We start from the raw sequence: 17,273 nt of genomic DNA, 5'->3' as shown, positions 1-17,273 counted from the left end.
GGCCCCCCTTGCTTCCCGCCTATGTCTCCCTGGAGCCTGTGAATCTATGGAGTTCTTTGCTGACAGCCCAGAACTGCTTCTGCAATTCTAGAAACCTTTCCGGGAGCCATCGATTCCCCCTGGCACTTCACTCCATCCCAGATCATTTGAAACCTAGAAACCAGCTAGTAAATACACATCTTCCTCTTACAGTACTTGTGAGTAATTACCATGTTCCTGGTGAGCACATGATCATTTCAACAAGAGAAACGCATTTTAAGCAGGATATCAGGGAGCTGAACTGAACAGCTGCCATCTATACAATATCACTGAGCGATTATTACTTTATCACCATCAAACTCAATAGGGAAAAGTAATCAACTAAACTGGATCTCTGGGTGAAGATACTCTGCAGAAGTTGGTCAAAATCCTCATCCCCCACAGCATCTTAACAGAGGCCCCCTCGTGAAGAAAGGGTCCTTTGGGTGGAAAACACTTCACAAGTGACGACTCGCGGCACACCAGAGCCGTGGGCTCTGACCAAGCCACAGTACTGCACCACTGCTGGCCCAGTGCAGGGGTTGGTGGGGAGGAGAATCTGGAACAGCACTTCTCCCAGGACCGGGTCACACCCCTAAGCCCCTGGTCCAGGCACAGGAAGGCTAGGAAGAGATGCACAGAGGGCAAAGGCAAGGCTGGAGCAGGACAGGGGTCCGAGGGGGCTTGGGGGCCCCGACGCTCAGGCGCAGAAAGGGGCTGAGAACCATCTTCCCTCACCCCATCCCCAGCCACCCTCAAGCAACCTGTAGGGTCCTGGGGGAGACGGGGCAGCCGTGCAACTAGAAAGGGGATATTTACGGGTTGGTCTTGCTAAGAATGAAGAAAGCGCTCCCTTCGGGGATGGGGGTGATTTTCTCTTTCATGTTCAACTCAGACATTCTTCGAGGACGGGGGCCAGCAGGAACCTCGGGTTCATCCTCTTCCTCCTCCTCTTCCTCTTCACCTACTTTAAAGGAGACACTTTTTTTTTCGGCGTGAAATAAACAAAGACTGCATTTGGGTTTCCACGGTCGTCCTCAATTTCACATGAATATTTGGCTTAAACGTTAACATCGTCTATCAGCTTACATTAATCAAAACCCTTCCAAATCCGAACGGAGAGTATATGGGGGCGGGGAGGGGCTGAGAAGCGGCCGTCTGGTGAGCATGCGTAGCTGTGGGAATGAGGCCCCAGCAGTTTAAGGTCTGAGCGAAGGTGAAGGTGGCAGCTGTGGGATTCTCACTGCCCATCCCCCCAGCACCTTGCTGCTTCCCCAGCAACCTCCGTGCTCAGCTTCAGCCTGAAAAGCTGTGTGGGGTTTCAAGTCACACACAGGCCCCCAGGCTCCCTGATTCCACGGTCCCTCCTACGTCAGCCAGTAAAGGCCCCAGTCGAGGTGAAAGTATCAGGTGAATGTTGATAACTGGCCGTCTCCTAGAGAGATGTCCCAGCCCAGTGTGGGCTTGCCCCGCTCCACCTGCACGTTCTCTCCCCACCCCCTGGAGCCTAGGTTACATGAGCCGCCTGCAACCACGAGGAAAAGCAGAGCTAACCGGCCCACGAGGGGACTGCACCCGTGGCCTCGGCGGCCTCGGCGGCCCCGCGTGCGCCCAGATGGGCCAGCCAGCCACAGACTCAGCCGCTGATCAGACTGAGAGTAAAGACACATGGCTCACGCGCTGAGAGCCTGTCTCGGGCCTCCGCCACATACCTGGCACATCACAAGGCGGGTAGGGGTCTTTGTCCTCATCTTCTTCTCGGTAGTCATCGATGGTGACCTGGGAAGACAAAGAGGTCTTGGCAGGAACGGAGACTGACTTAAATGTACTCGAGAGGGGCAAGTAAAGGCTCAACCCTGCCGTCCAGCAAGGGGCAGAGGAACTGTCTCCAGAGTGTGCACTGTATGTAAGTGTGTCGGGACAGCTGGTGCCCCCAGATGGTGACTCTGCTGAAAACAGAAGGTCTGAGGGCAGAAGAGGAGTAAACTGGTGTAACCCCTACCCAGCCATGGACAGCCAGCCCCACCCATGCCTCCTCCTCTCCCAACACTGGCACCCACGCTACATGAGAACTGCCTTACGGATTCCTGCCACCCCGCCAGACTGAGAGCCCCACGCACGCAGGGACCTCGCTGGTCTTGGCCGTTCCCGGTTCCCAGTATCTGACACACAGTCACCACTCAAAAAGTATTTACTGACTCAGTGAATAAATGAACAAATTAATGAGAAATCCAGGGCTGACACGGTGCACAAAGTTTCACAGTAGGGCCTTAAGCGCCCAGATCCTCTGATCCTGAGACACCCGCACTCTGGGGACAGACATCTTTCAGCAATCCTTGGTTTTAATCCCCACTGAGAAGATACTGACACAGGTCAGGCCTGACCACATCATTCCAATCAAGAAGAAATAAGCAGTCAGACCAGTTCAGTATGCATCATACCAGCTCTCTGGTGAAATACCGTTAACAACCAGCTAAGCGCCTTAATTCACTGACACCCCTGGAAAGCCAGTGTCTATGACGGGGTGCCACACTTTCACTACTCCAAAATACCACACACAACACTGTCATGGTGTAAAGGGTACATTTACGGTGATATCAACAGAATCATTTTGAAACAAAGTGGAGAATGTAACATCTACCTTGTTGTCACTGTTGGCTATCTGGTTAATTTCTGGTTTGTTGTTCTTTTTATTTTCCAGGCTTTCTTTTCTACAGAGAAGAGGAGAGAACAAAAAAAAACCCACGTAACCATACTGCTTTGTATAAAAAAGCTAATCAGGATTCTGAATCAACAGTGGCCCAGGGAAGGACGGAAGTTAATTGGAAACAACCCTAATAGCAAGAACGTAGCACAACCCACACCCAGAGCTTCCTGTTCACCTCACTGCACTGGATTCATTACACAGATCATCTTATTAAAATTCTCATCCAAGAGCTAATCAGCATTGAACGCATCATTTATTTTATGACGCCAAAACTAACTGCAGTGATTCGTGAAGCATGGGGACGCGTGACTCCTGCTCTCAGCTCCGAGGGGATGAGAGCCGAGGGCCTGGGTTCTGCCCAGGAGTCCATCCTCTCTGGTCGGCCTCACAGGACCAGCCAGGATCGCCACAAAGCAGCAGCACAGGAGCTGCAGCTGCCGTGCAGCCGGGCGCCCCGGCAGGCCCCACCTGCGAACGGCTCCTCGGGGCAAACCCCTCAGCAAACCGCCCAGGTGGAAATGGGGTTACCTGGCAATCTTCTTCCTTTCCTTTTCCTCAGCTTCCTCTTTCTGAGCAGTATTCAGGCTTTCAGCATCTGCCAAGTTGTCTACAGCGATGGCCAAGAAGACGTTCAGTAGAATATCTGATTTGAAAACGTTAAGGATGCAACACGGTTCTAAATGCAGCTACGCACGGTCAATAATGGCAATGAAACACCCCCGTGTTCAGGAGGCTGGTGACAGGTAACTGTCCCCTAGTGCTATGTTCACTTGGTAAAGCTAGGAGACCGGAGTCCCATTTTTTTTTCAAAAAGAACTAGAACCTGTAGAAGATGAGCTGGCCAAAAACAAAATTAAGATTCACCAAAACCCATGAAAACCTACAAACGCCAACATTCCCCTTCATGCGTGTGCATGTATGTGCTTGTGCGTATGTGTCTATACATCTAGGGGTCTATGGCTATGACACACATTGCATAAAACAATCTATAACATAAGCGTGTTGTTTTTATGCATTTTGCATTTCGCTTTATGCCTTTTGTTTTCTTTCTTTTAAAACACTCACACCCACAACATATCTATCTGGGGTGTCCTTTCCAAATAAGACCCCGCAAAGGCTACACATTATTCAAATGATGATCCCGTCGCACAAGGCAGCCGGAGCCTTTCTTATTTGAAATGACCTTCCGAGTCTGTGAATACCTCGTTCATTCGTTCATTCCACAAACACTGACTGACTCCAGCACGCCTGCCTTATTGCCCGATGGCGCTGGACCACTCCTCTGCACTGTCCCCCGGTGGCTGTATCTTAGACTATTGTGGTTGAATTTCATTTTTGCAAATAGTAAAAAGTTAGGTGACTGAACAAGTTATCAGGTTTTTGGCTCTTACTATAATGTCCTATGTGTGGTTTCCTTGAATGACTGAAAAAAATATGCTGAATAAGGTTCCCAAATCAGACGATGCCTGTTTCTTACTTGTTAGCAGTTAAGTACATTTTGGAGAAGCACAGGGATCAGAGGGCAATAAATAGGTCAAGACGACTCCGTTCTCTGACTGATGCTTCCCTCTAGCTGACGTACCGCCACCCGCGTGCAAGACAACGGGAGCCCAGGGACCCCAAGACGGGAGAGGCACAGCACAGTCCCACACACCCCCTGCAATCTGAACTCTCAGGCAGGTTGCCGAACATGTCAACAAACATAACCTAACAAGGCGCTGATAATGAGCAGGCTTCCAGGGGATGTCATGCTTGACCTATTCAAGTCTTTAAAGAGGACAGAAATGTGAGTGGATTCTATGAAGGCTTTCAAAACACCTTTGATACAGTAGGATTATTTTTTAACAGAGCGGCAATGAGCCTGGGGAAGCAGTTTGTCCTGGGCTTGGCGATGGCTTGGCAACACGAGCTCTCCTCTGACAGACGTGGGGTAATCATGGCTCAGAAAACGATTAGTGCTGGGAATAACTGCACTGAGAATCCCTACTAATGATCGCAAGGAACAAATACTGCATCTCTAGTCTTAAAATGACACCAGATTCTTTTGGGTAGTAGAAAGAAAACGCAGAGTAATAAACCACAGGAAAATCTCGCAAGTTTGTAACGGGTGGTTTCCAAGAGCAAATACCCATTATCTGCTTTTAGAAGCATTACCCACCAGGCCCTCCTAAACAGTGGTGTGCTGTGGAATCTATTTGAAAACATCTGTCAAGCACCTCTGATGTGCCAGGCACCGTTCTGGGTGCTGGGGACATGGGAGGAAACAGGACAGACTGGAGTCCAAGCTCCCAAGTAGCGTCTATTCTAGCTGGGGGGGACAGAACATAAACTACTTAAGGATTTCAGAGAGTGACACAGGTACTACAAAGAAAACACAATATCTAACTGGAAAGTGGCCAGGGAATACTTCTCTGCCGATTAGGGCCAGTATACAGCTGTGGCCTAAAGAATTCATCACGAGAAGAGCAGAAAAAGAAAATACTGATCATTCACTTAACAAACACTGACCAAGGGCTGTGCGTGCAGGACCCTGTGGTGCAAGCCACGAGACACGTGAATACAAAAAGAGATCGCTGACTCAAGAAGCTTCTCATCTAGTCGGGAAGATGGAGAAATGCCACCCCAAACTCCAGCAGGACCCACAGGCAGTAAGAGGCATATGCAGACAGCCGGGCAGGAGAGCTGCCCTCCGGGCAGGGGGAGCAGGGTGGTTCCCTGCAGCAGGGCTGTTGGAGCTGCATGAGAGACTCCTAGGATTTCTCTGTGTTGAAAGAGGGACTTCCACATAATACACTGAAGAACAAAGCATTGTCCCCATAGGTTTGCACTGGGGTTTCCACCCTGAAGAAAATTCACTAACAAGCTAGAGAACATACAGCTCAAGGGATGTTGTATGAAATTAAATCTGTTTTCCGCCTCTTAATCTGTCTTACCTCAATTTGATTACAAGCCAGCCAAAAGAACCTGCAAGCTAGAGGGACATTTTTCCTCCCTACACCCTCAAGGGCGATGGCACGGAGAACAACAGGGCTTTGTCCTAAGCCATGCCTTGGGACCTGTACAGGAGATGGGACGTCATGCCGAGTGGGTGGCCACTGGTGCAGCCCACGTGCCGTCTCAGGCCCCCTCCCATGGCTGCTCTCATTCCTCAAAGCCTAACTGAGACTCTGCTTCTCCTGTGCTGCCCTAGCAACAGCGAAGGAGGGCACAAGGGTGAGGTGAGGGCACTCACCTCCCCACCACCACGGCTACCACCATTGCCACAGGGAAACTCAGAGAGGAAGACAGCAAACACGACAGGGACAACAAGGCGGCCCGGGCCAGCCTGAAGGCTGAAGGATACAGTTACCACAAATGAAGAGGATGATGAAGTAGATGCAGACGATCATTCCCGAAGACGACGGGCCCCCGTAGGCCATAATGCCATCGTACATCACAGCATTCCAGTCTTCACCTGTCAGAATCTAAGAAGCCAAAACTGGGATCAGCGGGCAGGTGGACTCACAGTTCCCACGGTTCTCCCAGAGCTCCTGGGGGCTGCCCGTGTCTGGTGTAACCTGCCTTTCACAGTTCAGTTTGCACTGAACAAATGCATCTGTTATCCTATAGTTTTTTAAATGTTATGCTTAATCACATAAATACATGAGTTAACTCTTCTGGTGAAAATAAAATAGCATTCCATGTAAGACTTGTGTACCCTTTGACTACACCCCTGCCCATTCGGTCCGCTCCCCAGGAGCATGCTGTTGGTGTGTCTCTCCAGGACCTTTGTGCATTTAAACACGTATATGCATACCCAGAGAAAACGGGCCGTACAACCAAATAGAAATTTGGCAAATGGTTTGACAAGGCGAAGCAATTCACAGAAAAGGAACTATAACTGGCTCCTGCCCACCTGAGAAGACATTCAACATCACTTCTGACAACAGTAATATCAATTAAAACTACAATGAGATACCATTTCCACCTACCAGACGGGCAGTGATCGAAACGTCTGAACACGCACTATGGTGAAAGGGAGTTAGGTAATGGGCAGTCCCCACACCCCATCACCGGAGGATGAACTACCACAGCCTTGAAGACAATACTTGGGCAAGGGTGTCAAAGTTAAAAATGGACACACACCCTTTAAACCAGCTTGGGGGAATTTATCCTACAGACCTACTGTCACACACGTGCCCCGTGGTGTATCTTCAAGGTCATCCACTCAGCCAAGACGAGACACAGTGGAATATCCATCAGCAGGGGACTGGACCCATGAATCCTGGCACGCCCACACCACAAAACAGAGCAGCATTGAAAAGGAGGCAGCAGCTTTTTACGGACCAGTAAAGAAGGTTCTTAAGGACATGTTAGGTGTTAAAAGGAAAGATGAAAAAAAGCACGTAGGATGAGCTACCATCTGTAGGTAGATAGGCGGGTAGGTAGGTTTATTTACACCTGAGCGAATATACTGGGAGAACACCGAAGAATCTGCTTAATGGTGGTTGCCTCCGACAGCGGGAAAATGGCGGCGGGGTGGGAGGGAGACTTGTCCCTGTATACGCTTTTTTAACATTTGAATTTTGTGCCGTGCACACGTACTACAAAAACCACCGCCACCATGCAGGTTTCTCTGAAAGTACCAAAAAAAAAAGACTCATCAGTGGCCAAAAATTAAAACCGAGTTAATATTGTACTTTACTGCTACAGGCCAGGTCTAGAGCAGTGACAGTAATTCCATTCACTTCGAAACGTCCAAGTAGGAAAGAACCTTAGAGATCATTCCCTAGGCTCTCATTTTTCAGAAAATAGTGACTTTCCAAGGTCACAGAGCTGAGCACTGGAGGAGCCACCGTGGGACGTCCATGTCCACTGCCCCTCCCGCCAGGCCTTCCCCCCTCTCCCGCAGGACTTACTGCTGGCATCGCATGTGAAAAGCAACAAGGACAGATGAGGGCAACAAGGGCGCTGCGTGGCTTGTGGGATCTTAGTTTCCCGGCCAGCGATGGAACCCACGTTCCCTGCAGTGGAAGCATGGAGTCCTAACCACTGGACTGCCAGGGAATTCCCAGGCAGATGGGTCTTTTTTTTTTTTTTTTTTTTTGCGGTACGCGGGCCTGTCACTGCTGTGGCCTCTCCCGTTGTGGAGCACAGGCTCCGGACACGCAGGCTCAGTGGCCATGGCTCACGGGCCCAGCCGCTCCGTGGCACGTGGGATCCTCCCGGACCGGGGCACAAACCCACGTCCCCCGAATCGGCAGGCGGACTCTCAACCACTGCGCCACCAGGGAAGCCCCAGATGGGTCTTTTAAATCTACCTGCCAGGCTCTAAGGAAGGGCTTCAGCTCACAACACACAAGGTGGGGGTTTGGGACACCTCAGCTTACAGCCAGGTGGGGTGGAGAGGCTGGGTCTCTGAGTGCAGGGCCACCTGTGAACCTCTGACACTGCTGCTCCCTTCTCAGCCCGATGCCTGCAAAGGCCCCAACGGCAGAGACATCCTGAGTCTGTGTGTCCCCATTACATCACACGAGGGAGGACAACAAAGGGCCAGAAAGCTGTCACAACTCTTTAATTACCCTGATTCCTCTGACTATACACCAAGGCATTAGGGCTTTAGAAGTCACTTCTCTGCGTAAATCCATTATAACCAGGATTGCAAAACTTGCCTGCCGCCAAAAATTAGCAAAGGACAAGAAGAGGATTTTAGAGCCTATGTCACAGGAACCTCAGAAACCTCATACAATCAAACACAAATTTTTGGTTGATTATTTCGGAATACAACTAGTGGTCTCACAAAAACGTGAAATCACAGCACATAGATCGGGAGTGAGATGCAAAACAAATGACTTAAATGGCACCAAATTAATCAGAGTGTTATTAGGGCAGAGGTTACTAATACAATAACAATGGAGTGTTTTGTCTTATTGATTCGTGGACAGATGAGAAGGCATCCCCTAAGGTGCAGCCCAGGGAAAGGATGGAGGGGGACCCACCTGGAACACCGTTAGAAGCGCTTGAGGGAAATTATCAAAGGTGCTCCGCTTGGTTTGCGTTTCGTCGAAATTAAACTTGCCGCCGAACAGCTGCATCCCCAGCAAGGAAAAGATGATGATGAAGAGAAAAAGCAGAAGCAGCAGCGAAGCGATGGACTTCATGGAGTTTAACAAGGATGCCACCAAGTTGCTCAGGGAGGTCCAGTGCCTGCAAGTCAAGACAAGGGGGTGAGCCCAGAGCGCCACCTGGGATGGAGCAGAAGGTCCCCCAGGCGGGGACAGGGCTGACCACCACCCACGTTCAGAAAACACCTGCAGTGAGATGCGCACGTCCTCACCTGGTCACTTTGAAAATTCTCAAGAGCCGAACACAGCGAAACACAGAGATGCCCAGAGGAGACATGATTTCCAGTTCCACCAAGATCGTTTCAGTAATTCCTCCACACACCACGAAGCAATCAAACCGATTGAAAAGAGAGACGAAATATGCCTGGAGACCCAAGCTGTACATCTTTACAAGCATCTCGCAGGTGAACAGAGCCAAGAGGACTTTGTTAGCAATATCTAGAAAGACAAAGGGGCACATGTCCTCGGGATCTCATCATGGGAGTGGCTCTGACCTCTCCCTCCCCACCTCCCTCTCACCAGCCACTGCTAGAAGTGCCCCAAGAACCTCTGCCCTTGTCTTTGCTCTTGCCCCAATTACAGAAATGCAGCAAGAACGCTTATGGTCTGCTCGTCTGTCAGGCTCTGGTCCTACTTCTGGCTACTACCCAGACGTGTGCCCCTTGGAGAAGTTCCTTGGTTTCTCTGGGCCTCAGCTTCACTGACTGTAAAGTGGGGAGGGGCAGCTTACCACATAATCTCTGATACTTTCGAGCCCTGAAAGCCTACAATTCTGCATTTAGGTCATCACGTGGTTTTTGTTTGTTTGTTTCAATCAGTAACAAAAAAAATCTGTTGGCTCTTCCTTATAGCGCCATGATCTAAGAAGCAGTTGCCTATCAGGGTTACTTCAGAAAATGCCACCCAGCAGGCTGGAGAGTCAGACAGAAACAGATTTGGGTTGATGTCAGGCAGGGCTTCACAATGGCTCAAAACTGTCGAACTCAGAATGGGATGAGCTCCCATTCTCCCTGCTGGGGCATTCGAGGTAGGTGAACAGCCACCGCTTGTCAAGAAAACTACAGAGGAAAATAAAGCTTCCAGTGGAGACGGGGAGAAGGGATGATGAGGTCCCTTCCAGCTGCCTGATTCCTTGATCCCAGGTTGTCACAGGGTTAAGACAACGAGTTGCTCTGGAGTTATCAGCTTCGAGGTGCTTCACGCACCACATGGCACAGACCGCACCCCCTCTCCAGGTGCACCCTGTGCTTGGTTCTGCCGCCTTCCAAGCTATTGCTCACTGGAAATGGTCCTGGATGCTACCCTATGTCCATCAGAAAAGACTAGACTGCAGTCAGACAGCCTCAGGGATCCCCTATTCGGAACAGAAAGAGAATGGCTTCTGCTTATACCTTGAATCTGTGTCAACCAGTCAGGCTGGTTGTAGTGCTCAGAGGAAATGGTTAAGGTGTTGAGAAACACCAGGACAATAACCAGCCAGTAAAACGTGACAGACTTCACGGCAGCCCTACACCTTCTGCGACTGAAGCGGTTCCAGCGGCGCCAGCGTCGGCTGAAAGAAAAGCAAATGTCACTCCCTGGATGACAGAGGCAGCACCTTATCAACATCACTGAGGAGTAACTGCACTCTGGAGGTCCCAGCTGGGCTCAGGGTGCAGGGAGGAAAGATGAGAACAAATGGCATAGAAATGACCAGACCTCGTAAGACAAATTACTTTGGTTTTAAAAGGCAACTTTTAAAAGCGCAGTCTTGACTTGATGATCATGCTATCAGTTTCCTTCCTATGGCTTTAGATAACCCCATAATCTGTCATATGCAGTCCTCAAACCAGTTAGGAAATCTAGATATTCACAGAATCATGAGTTCGTACACGTATGCAGTTCACGTGCCCACCTCGAGGCACATGGATCTGTCCGAGCGCTCAGGGCAGAGAGACCAGCTTATCACACATCTCTCGCAGCACCTCAGTCATCATGCGGAATTTACCAGGCAGCGAAGTGCTCCCAAACCCGAGTTTTCCTTTTAGGGAAACTTTCAGTCCTTTCTTAAAATTGGAGGTTCCTCTGGAGCCGGAGAGAGCTGTCAACGTTGAGTACTCCTGAGTCATCAGGTGCCCTTTCTAACTAGGGATGCTCAAAATATACCTTCAGGAGAAAAGCTAATATTGAATCATGTTTCCATACAAATAGAATGAGCTGAGCCAAAAAGACAAGTAGCATGTCCTCTACCAATTCGCAGCTGCAGTACGTAATTAGAGAAAGTATTCTTTCCCTTAGCCCGTCTCCCTATAGGAAACGTTCCCTGCCACAGGATGGCTTGGTGAAGGGGGTCCCAGGGAAGGGCAGGCCGAGTGGCAGTGTCAGCTCTGTCCAGCCTGTGCTCAGTGACGGGGGGTGGTGGGCGCTTCCTTTAGGTGCTTGAGTCAGAAGAATCTCCAGGCTGTGTCCAGGGCTGTAGCCCTGGCCGACTCAGCTGCACCGATCTGCTAAGAACACTGTAACCCAGGGGCCAAAGAAAGAGTTGTGCCAGCTCTTTGGCAAGACCTGGAACAGGCAAGGTGCATCTGGTTACTGCTCTTCCTATGTGGTTTCTGATGGTAATGGCAGCTGGAAACATGATAACCAGCATAGAAGAAGTCCACTGAGGACACTAAAAACTGTCCCCACAAGACTGGGTTTCTCCTGTGATGCATAATTCAGTACACATAAGCAAGGTGGCCTGAACAAGATCCAGCCTTGGTGGGTCTATTCACGCTGCAGTGACAAGTCACAGATGTCTCCCAAATCTAGGGGACTGTCTCACCCCCACAAACCCTGCACTAGGCACGTGGAGGTGAAGGCATGGTCCATGGCCCCTGTCCTTGAACAGTATACTGGGCTGTGGCAGGTAATTATAAATCCACACCGAGTGTTACACCCAGGGTACTGGGTACAGGAGCAAAGAGAAGGGAGCTGCAAGGGATCTTTGGAAGAGTCGGGGAAGGCTTCTTCAAAAAGCTGAGGTCTGGGCTGGCTCTCGATAGCTGAGTAAGAGTTAGCCGGGGGGAGAGGGCAGGGCACTCCACTCAGCTCCCCCAAAGAGACTTGGATGGGAAGAACGGGAGTGTGTGGTACATTTGATGGCTTGAAAGCAGTCCAGAATAACGAAGTGCAGAGTCTGGGAAGGGTGTCAAAACATGAGACCATGTTTTGGTGAGCTGGGGGCCAAATTATGAAGGAATTTAAATGCCCTCTGGCAACAGGAAGTCCATGAAAGGGCTTTTAATTTTTTTTTGGCCGCGCCCCACAGCATGTGGGATCTTAGTTCCCTGACCAGGGATTGAACCTGTGTCCCCTGCATTGGGAGTGCGGAGTCTTAACTGCTGGACCGCCAGGGAAGTCCCTTTTTTTTAAAGTCAGGTTTACTGAGATCTAATTCACATATGGTAAAACTTACTCTATTTAGTTCTACAGTTTGTAACCACAATCTAGATGTAGAATATTTCCATCACTCAATAAAGTTCCTTCATGGCACTTTGCAGTTAATCCACTCTGCTCACCCCAGCCCCAGAAACTACTGATTCGTTCTCTTTCTCTATTATTTTGCATCATCTGGAATCCTATGAACAGAATCATACAATAAATAGCTTTTTAAGACTGGCTTCCTTCACTTAGTAAAAATTCATTTGTGATTCATTTGTGTTGTTGATCTCTCAGTAGTTATTTATTTATTTATTTTTTTGCAGTACGCGGGCCTCTCACTGTTGTGGCCTCTCCCGTTGCGGAGCACAAGCTCCGGACGCGCAGGCTCAGCGGCCATGGCTCACGGGCCCAGCCGCTCCGCGGCATGTGGGATCCTCCCGGACCGGGGCACGAACCCGTGTCCCCTGCATCGGCAGGCGGACTCTCAACCACTGCGCCGCCAGGGAAGCCCTAGAATATTTACAGTTTTAAGTTTTACATGTAGTTCTATTCCATTTCAAGTTAAGTTTTGCATATAGTGGTAAAACACTATTTCTAACTGAAAAATAATACTTATACGGAAAAGTATCAAACCATTGGTATACAGTTCAACGAGTTTTTACCAACAGGCGGTGTAACCTGCACCCAGAGCGAGAAAGAGAACATTACGAGCAACTCAGAAGACCTCCTGAACTTCCTTCCATGGAAAAGCGTTAAGCAGAGAAGTGACAGGAAGTGTCCCTCTTAGACAAAGGACGCTGGGAGGGGATGCAAAGGGTTCATTAGTAGGCACAACGTTGCTCACTGCTGCATCTTACTGGTCTGTCTGTTTTGGAGGGGGGCATCTTTGGCACCTACTACACTGTTCTCCAAGGCAGGTACTTACTGTTTACTGGGCAGATTGATCTTCTACATGAATGTTAGCGCCCACAGAGTGATACACCAAGTCTAGAGCAACTCTATGTAAAATTCGGAAGTCTGCACATAAAAAACCCACACAGGCTTAAGTACAGAAAGAAGATACTGACCTGAGCTTGGACTTTGAGATGGCTTGACTGAAAGAAAGACAAAAAAGAATATGATTCCTGTTAGGAAGTCTTGAGGATACGCTCCCCCCACATTTCAGCAGAGATATCATAAAAGCCATGCACGGAAGCCTGGATCCAGCACCCCCGGCTCCCGCAGCGGGCCAGCTGGGGTGAGCGCCGAGCAGGGGGCCAAGCAAGAGAAGACTCTTAGCTGCCTGAGCAGCCCTGGCACAGGTGGTGATGCCAGGGGTTCTTCTCCCCTCACCCAAACTCCTCACACTGCAGCCAGCAGGCCCTCTCCTGCCCACGGCTCAGCCTCACATCTCAACAGCAGCACATGGAGCCCTGGGCTCGGAGTCCTGGCTCTGCTCGTCACTCACTGCGAGAGCCTGGGCAAGCAGCGCACCTTCTGGAGCTTCACTGCGCTCATCTGTAAAGCGGCGAGACAGACCCATTCCCCGCCTACTTCATGCTATCGTAGGAGGGCAGAGCAAGAGAGAGGAGGCAAATCTACTTCAGAAACTGTTGAGTTTCCTGCTCCTAACACATCGTTTTTATGAACCTCTGCCAAGGAGATCAGATTCTCTTAAAGACGACACCTGTACTCAACAGACATAAGACCCAAAGGACACCAGCAGAAAGCAGACAAAACCGCATGGGCCTCCCCCAAAAGCAGGCGATGCTCTCTGCACGCTGCTGGTGCACCCGCTGCTGCCGCCCAGCTCGTCTAGAAAAAAGCCAGTGGGTGTTAAAGTGATGGCATCCTCCACGGTTAGGAGAGGGCGGTGCAGGGCTCCAGACAAAGTGCGTGAGCCGAGGACAGCCAGGGTCTTGTTATCCAGCCACTATACATGAGGTTGGGAGACCCCGTGAGTGAAGGAAACTTAAATACGTAGCACATTCTATTCTGCCATACAAGCCCTTCAAAGCACTGACGCCAGCACCAGGCTCAGAGAATCAGGCCTTTTACCCCCACCGCCGACACCCAGAGGGCCCGGCCTTGGTGGCGCCTCTTCTTCTCCACCAGCACCTAGTAGACACAGGGGAATTGCTGGGTTACCTGGCTCAGCCCGCGGCAGGCTCCACCTCAGCGGGACAGACCGCTCTGAGGGAAGAGGCAGGTGAAATGCTGGGGGTCTGGGGCATCTGGGCTAGGGGGAGGACCAAGGGGTCCAGGGTGAGCCCGCCCCACCCCTCTTGCACCTGAGGCCATGGCTCCAGGGCTCCCCTGAAATCTGGGTGTCTTCCTCATATCTGCTTCTCTAAGAAGCCAGGAGGAGCTGAGAGTTCAGGGCACCCCCCCTCCCACCCCACTCACCAGAGGCTCCCACAGCAGCCTTGGTTCTCGCCTTCCCCACTCACGTTCTCCGTGTTCACAGACTCCGTCTCACTGGTGGGCATGCTGGCTGTGGGGAGAAGAAACGCTTTAAGTGGTGCCACGGATGCACTGTGCGCCCGGGGACGGGACAGATGTGATCTCTGCCTCCAGGCTGACCATTGGGGAATCTGGCAAGAGGGCGAGGAGGGTGATGAAGGGTCCTCAGGGGTTTGACTGGCAAAAGGAAATGCCAAGAAGCCAGGCGCCTCCACAGCGGGGAGCCCTCATTTCCGTGATCTGCCGAGGACTTCCCACAAAGTCCCCCGACAGGAAGAGATCCTGTCCATCCAACTTCCCAAGAGAAGAAGCCTGGGGACCAAACTGAATCCTGCCGCTGTGCCTGGAGCCAGCTTATTCTTCTGATTTCCAGGTTTGTGCTGAGAGGCCATCAAAACATCTCAGTTACAGCTACATCTTTTCTTGTCCCAACAAGAAGTACTCGAGAAAATCTGTAAACAAACCTAATATTTCACAAATTCTTATTTTAAATATACTGAAGGAGAGGAGGTATTATAGAGGGAGGAGTGCATGAAGGTACCAAGCATAAAATCTTTTTAAAAAATTAAGAATTTGACTCATTTTCCGTTAATCTATCTGATGTTCTTCTGCCCAGCTTGTGAAGCCAAGATGCAGAAGGTGCCGACCAAAGACACCGGCACTAGAGCACCAAGAAGTAGTCTTATGGGGAGAAGAAGGTTTTCTCCCAGCCAGCGACCAGAAGGCAAAGCTGCCTGTGGTCCCCGTGCTACCAGGGTCTCTGGGCACATCTCCCTCCCCCATAGCACGATCCTGAGCAGAAGTGAAAGAAATGTTGAAATGCACCTGCTAGTGTCATGTGGCCCTGGGACCCACCCAGAGCCACCATCTGGCACACGGGTGTTTTTTCTCCTCCACTTGATTCAACCCTAGAAACATCACGGACGTGTGCTGGAGACCAGGCAGCAAAGGAGGTGCGGGACGCAGAGAGGGACTGGGCTCTGCACCTGCCCTGGAGGGCCCGTGGGAGAGGCAGCCCCCCGGTGGACTTCAACCTACTGTGACAAGAGCTACCGCAGGGGTCTGAGCAAGTGCGGTAACGACTAATTCTGCTCTGGGGTTAGGAGAGGTGGTCAAAGGTTGAAACACAGGAGAATCACCCGAACCCATGCACTTCTTCTATTCCTTGATGCATAACTTTGAACTGCAGTGACCTTATGGTTTTTATAGACCTAACGGTGCCAACAGGAAACCCTTTCCCCCTGCAAGCTCTGCCCATATGGTTCCTCTTAGGAAAGACGCCTTGGTTTCAGCTGTAAAACCCGGCAGTGGTGCCTGGAGTGCTGTGGGGTGGAGTCTGAGACCAGCTCAGGCACGCAGGGCGAAGGTGCGGGACCAGCGAGCTCTGTCTGTGCAGTGCACGCCTGCGGACCCTGCTCAGTAGGGAGACAGGGTGTGAATGGCAAGGGTGGACGCAGACCTGATTCGAAGGGCCCAGAGAGCTGAGAAACATCTTTTCTGAGGCACCGAAGAAGACCCCTTCCCTTCTGTGAGCACCCAGGGAACTGAGCCTGCTTGCGAGGGGTGGGGCTCAATAGCTACCTCCAGGCACATTTAGGCAAAGGTTTCAAAAGTGAAGACAAAATGATCATTACAGACCCATATAACACAGCTGGTATCCTCACAGAATAACCTTTTTCTTCCTTAGTTAGGTCGAAAGAAACCAGCTACAAACTCTGACTCACTCTCACCATTCCATGCAAAAAACAGACAAAAACACTGCCCGCCCGCAAGAAAAGAAAGCCCACAATCCAATCACAGGAAAACCTTTAACAAAAAGCTCCATCAAGAGATAGAAACACACATACACAGGAGGCTGCTCATGCAATTCACTTCTCCATCACTGTTCCATGCTCTGACTTCAGCAGAAAGAGTAAAAAATCCTAAGAGTCAGCCAAGTTCATTGTCAGAGGTTCCTCCTACAGGGTCACCCTTATCTTCAGGAACAGCACAAAGAAAATCATGGTGGGAGACCCTTACAAACGTGAGCATGAGTCGTCTTTGTGGAATGTTTTTCTTGGTGCTTAGTGCCACCACTAAGAGGACAGAAGTTGAGAGCAGCATGGGGCGGGGGTGGGGTGGGTGGGTGAGGGCCCTCGGCCTCAGTTAGGTCCTGGCTCTGCCCTGGGCAGTCCCACCTCTCTTCAGGCTTCAGTGTCCTGCCTGTAAAGTGGGGACACTATCTCTAGACTCCTGAGGGTCACTTCCATCTCTAACAGTTTGCCACTTCATGGTTCTAATATTAACCACTATTAATCATACTGTAACTTCAGCCACTATTTCCGAAAGAGCAAACTTCTCCTGAACGGGCTAGAGCTTTGCGGCTTTTTACTCCCGTGATGACATCATGAGTTGCTGCATTTCATTCCTAAAGCTTGTTTCTCAAATGATCTGATCCAAACAGATAAATTACACCACCCTGCCTATGGGAAGGGGGGTGGGGGGGGGAGGGGCATCATTTTGCATTTCTGGCTCTATGTCAACTACTATTGACTGAAATGTACAAGCTGCTCCCTGGACTAGGGGTGGGGGTGGGGAGATAAGAAATAAAACTGAACTCC

The 17,273-nt window shown here is 50.5% G+C and overlaps 1 protein-coding gene across 1 annotated transcript in view; it reads right to left on the bottom strand.

Annotated features, from left to right (window-relative positions):
• CACNA1D (calcium voltage-gated channel subunit alpha1 D) overlaps positions 1-17,273 on the bottom strand; it is a 126,198-nt gene that overhangs the window by 93,872 nt on the left and 15,053 nt on the right. The window contains exons 3-12 of the mRNA XM_089919883.1: positions 14,617-14,704; positions 13,299-13,325; positions 10,221-10,381; positions 9,042-9,267; positions 8,704-8,911; positions 6,069-6,189; positions 3,254-3,368; positions 2,660-2,729; positions 1,731-1,797; positions 838-985 (exon numbers count right to left, since the gene is read on the bottom strand). Of these exons, the coding sequence (XP_089776009.1) occupies positions 838-985; positions 1,731-1,797; positions 2,660-2,729; positions 3,254-3,368; positions 6,069-6,189; positions 8,704-8,911; positions 9,042-9,267; positions 10,221-10,381; positions 13,299-13,325; positions 14,617-14,704 (1,231 nt within the window). The remainder of the gene's footprint in view (positions 1-837; positions 986-1,730; positions 1,798-2,659; positions 2,730-3,253; positions 3,369-6,068; positions 6,190-8,703; positions 8,912-9,041; positions 9,268-10,220; positions 10,382-13,298; positions 13,326-14,616; positions 14,705-17,273) is intronic.

Source organism: Delphinapterus leucas, chromosome 10 (genome assembly GCF_059928025.1).
Source record: "Delphinapterus leucas isolate spDelLeu-1000000601 "Yukka" chromosome 10, BTC_Dleu_Yukka2, whole genome shotgun sequence".
Taxonomy (NCBI): domain Eukaryota; kingdom Metazoa; phylum Chordata; class Mammalia; order Artiodactyla; family Monodontidae; genus Delphinapterus; species Delphinapterus leucas.
Note: the sequence above shows the minus strand (reverse complement) of the source record. Positions and strands in the feature narration are given on the sequence as shown.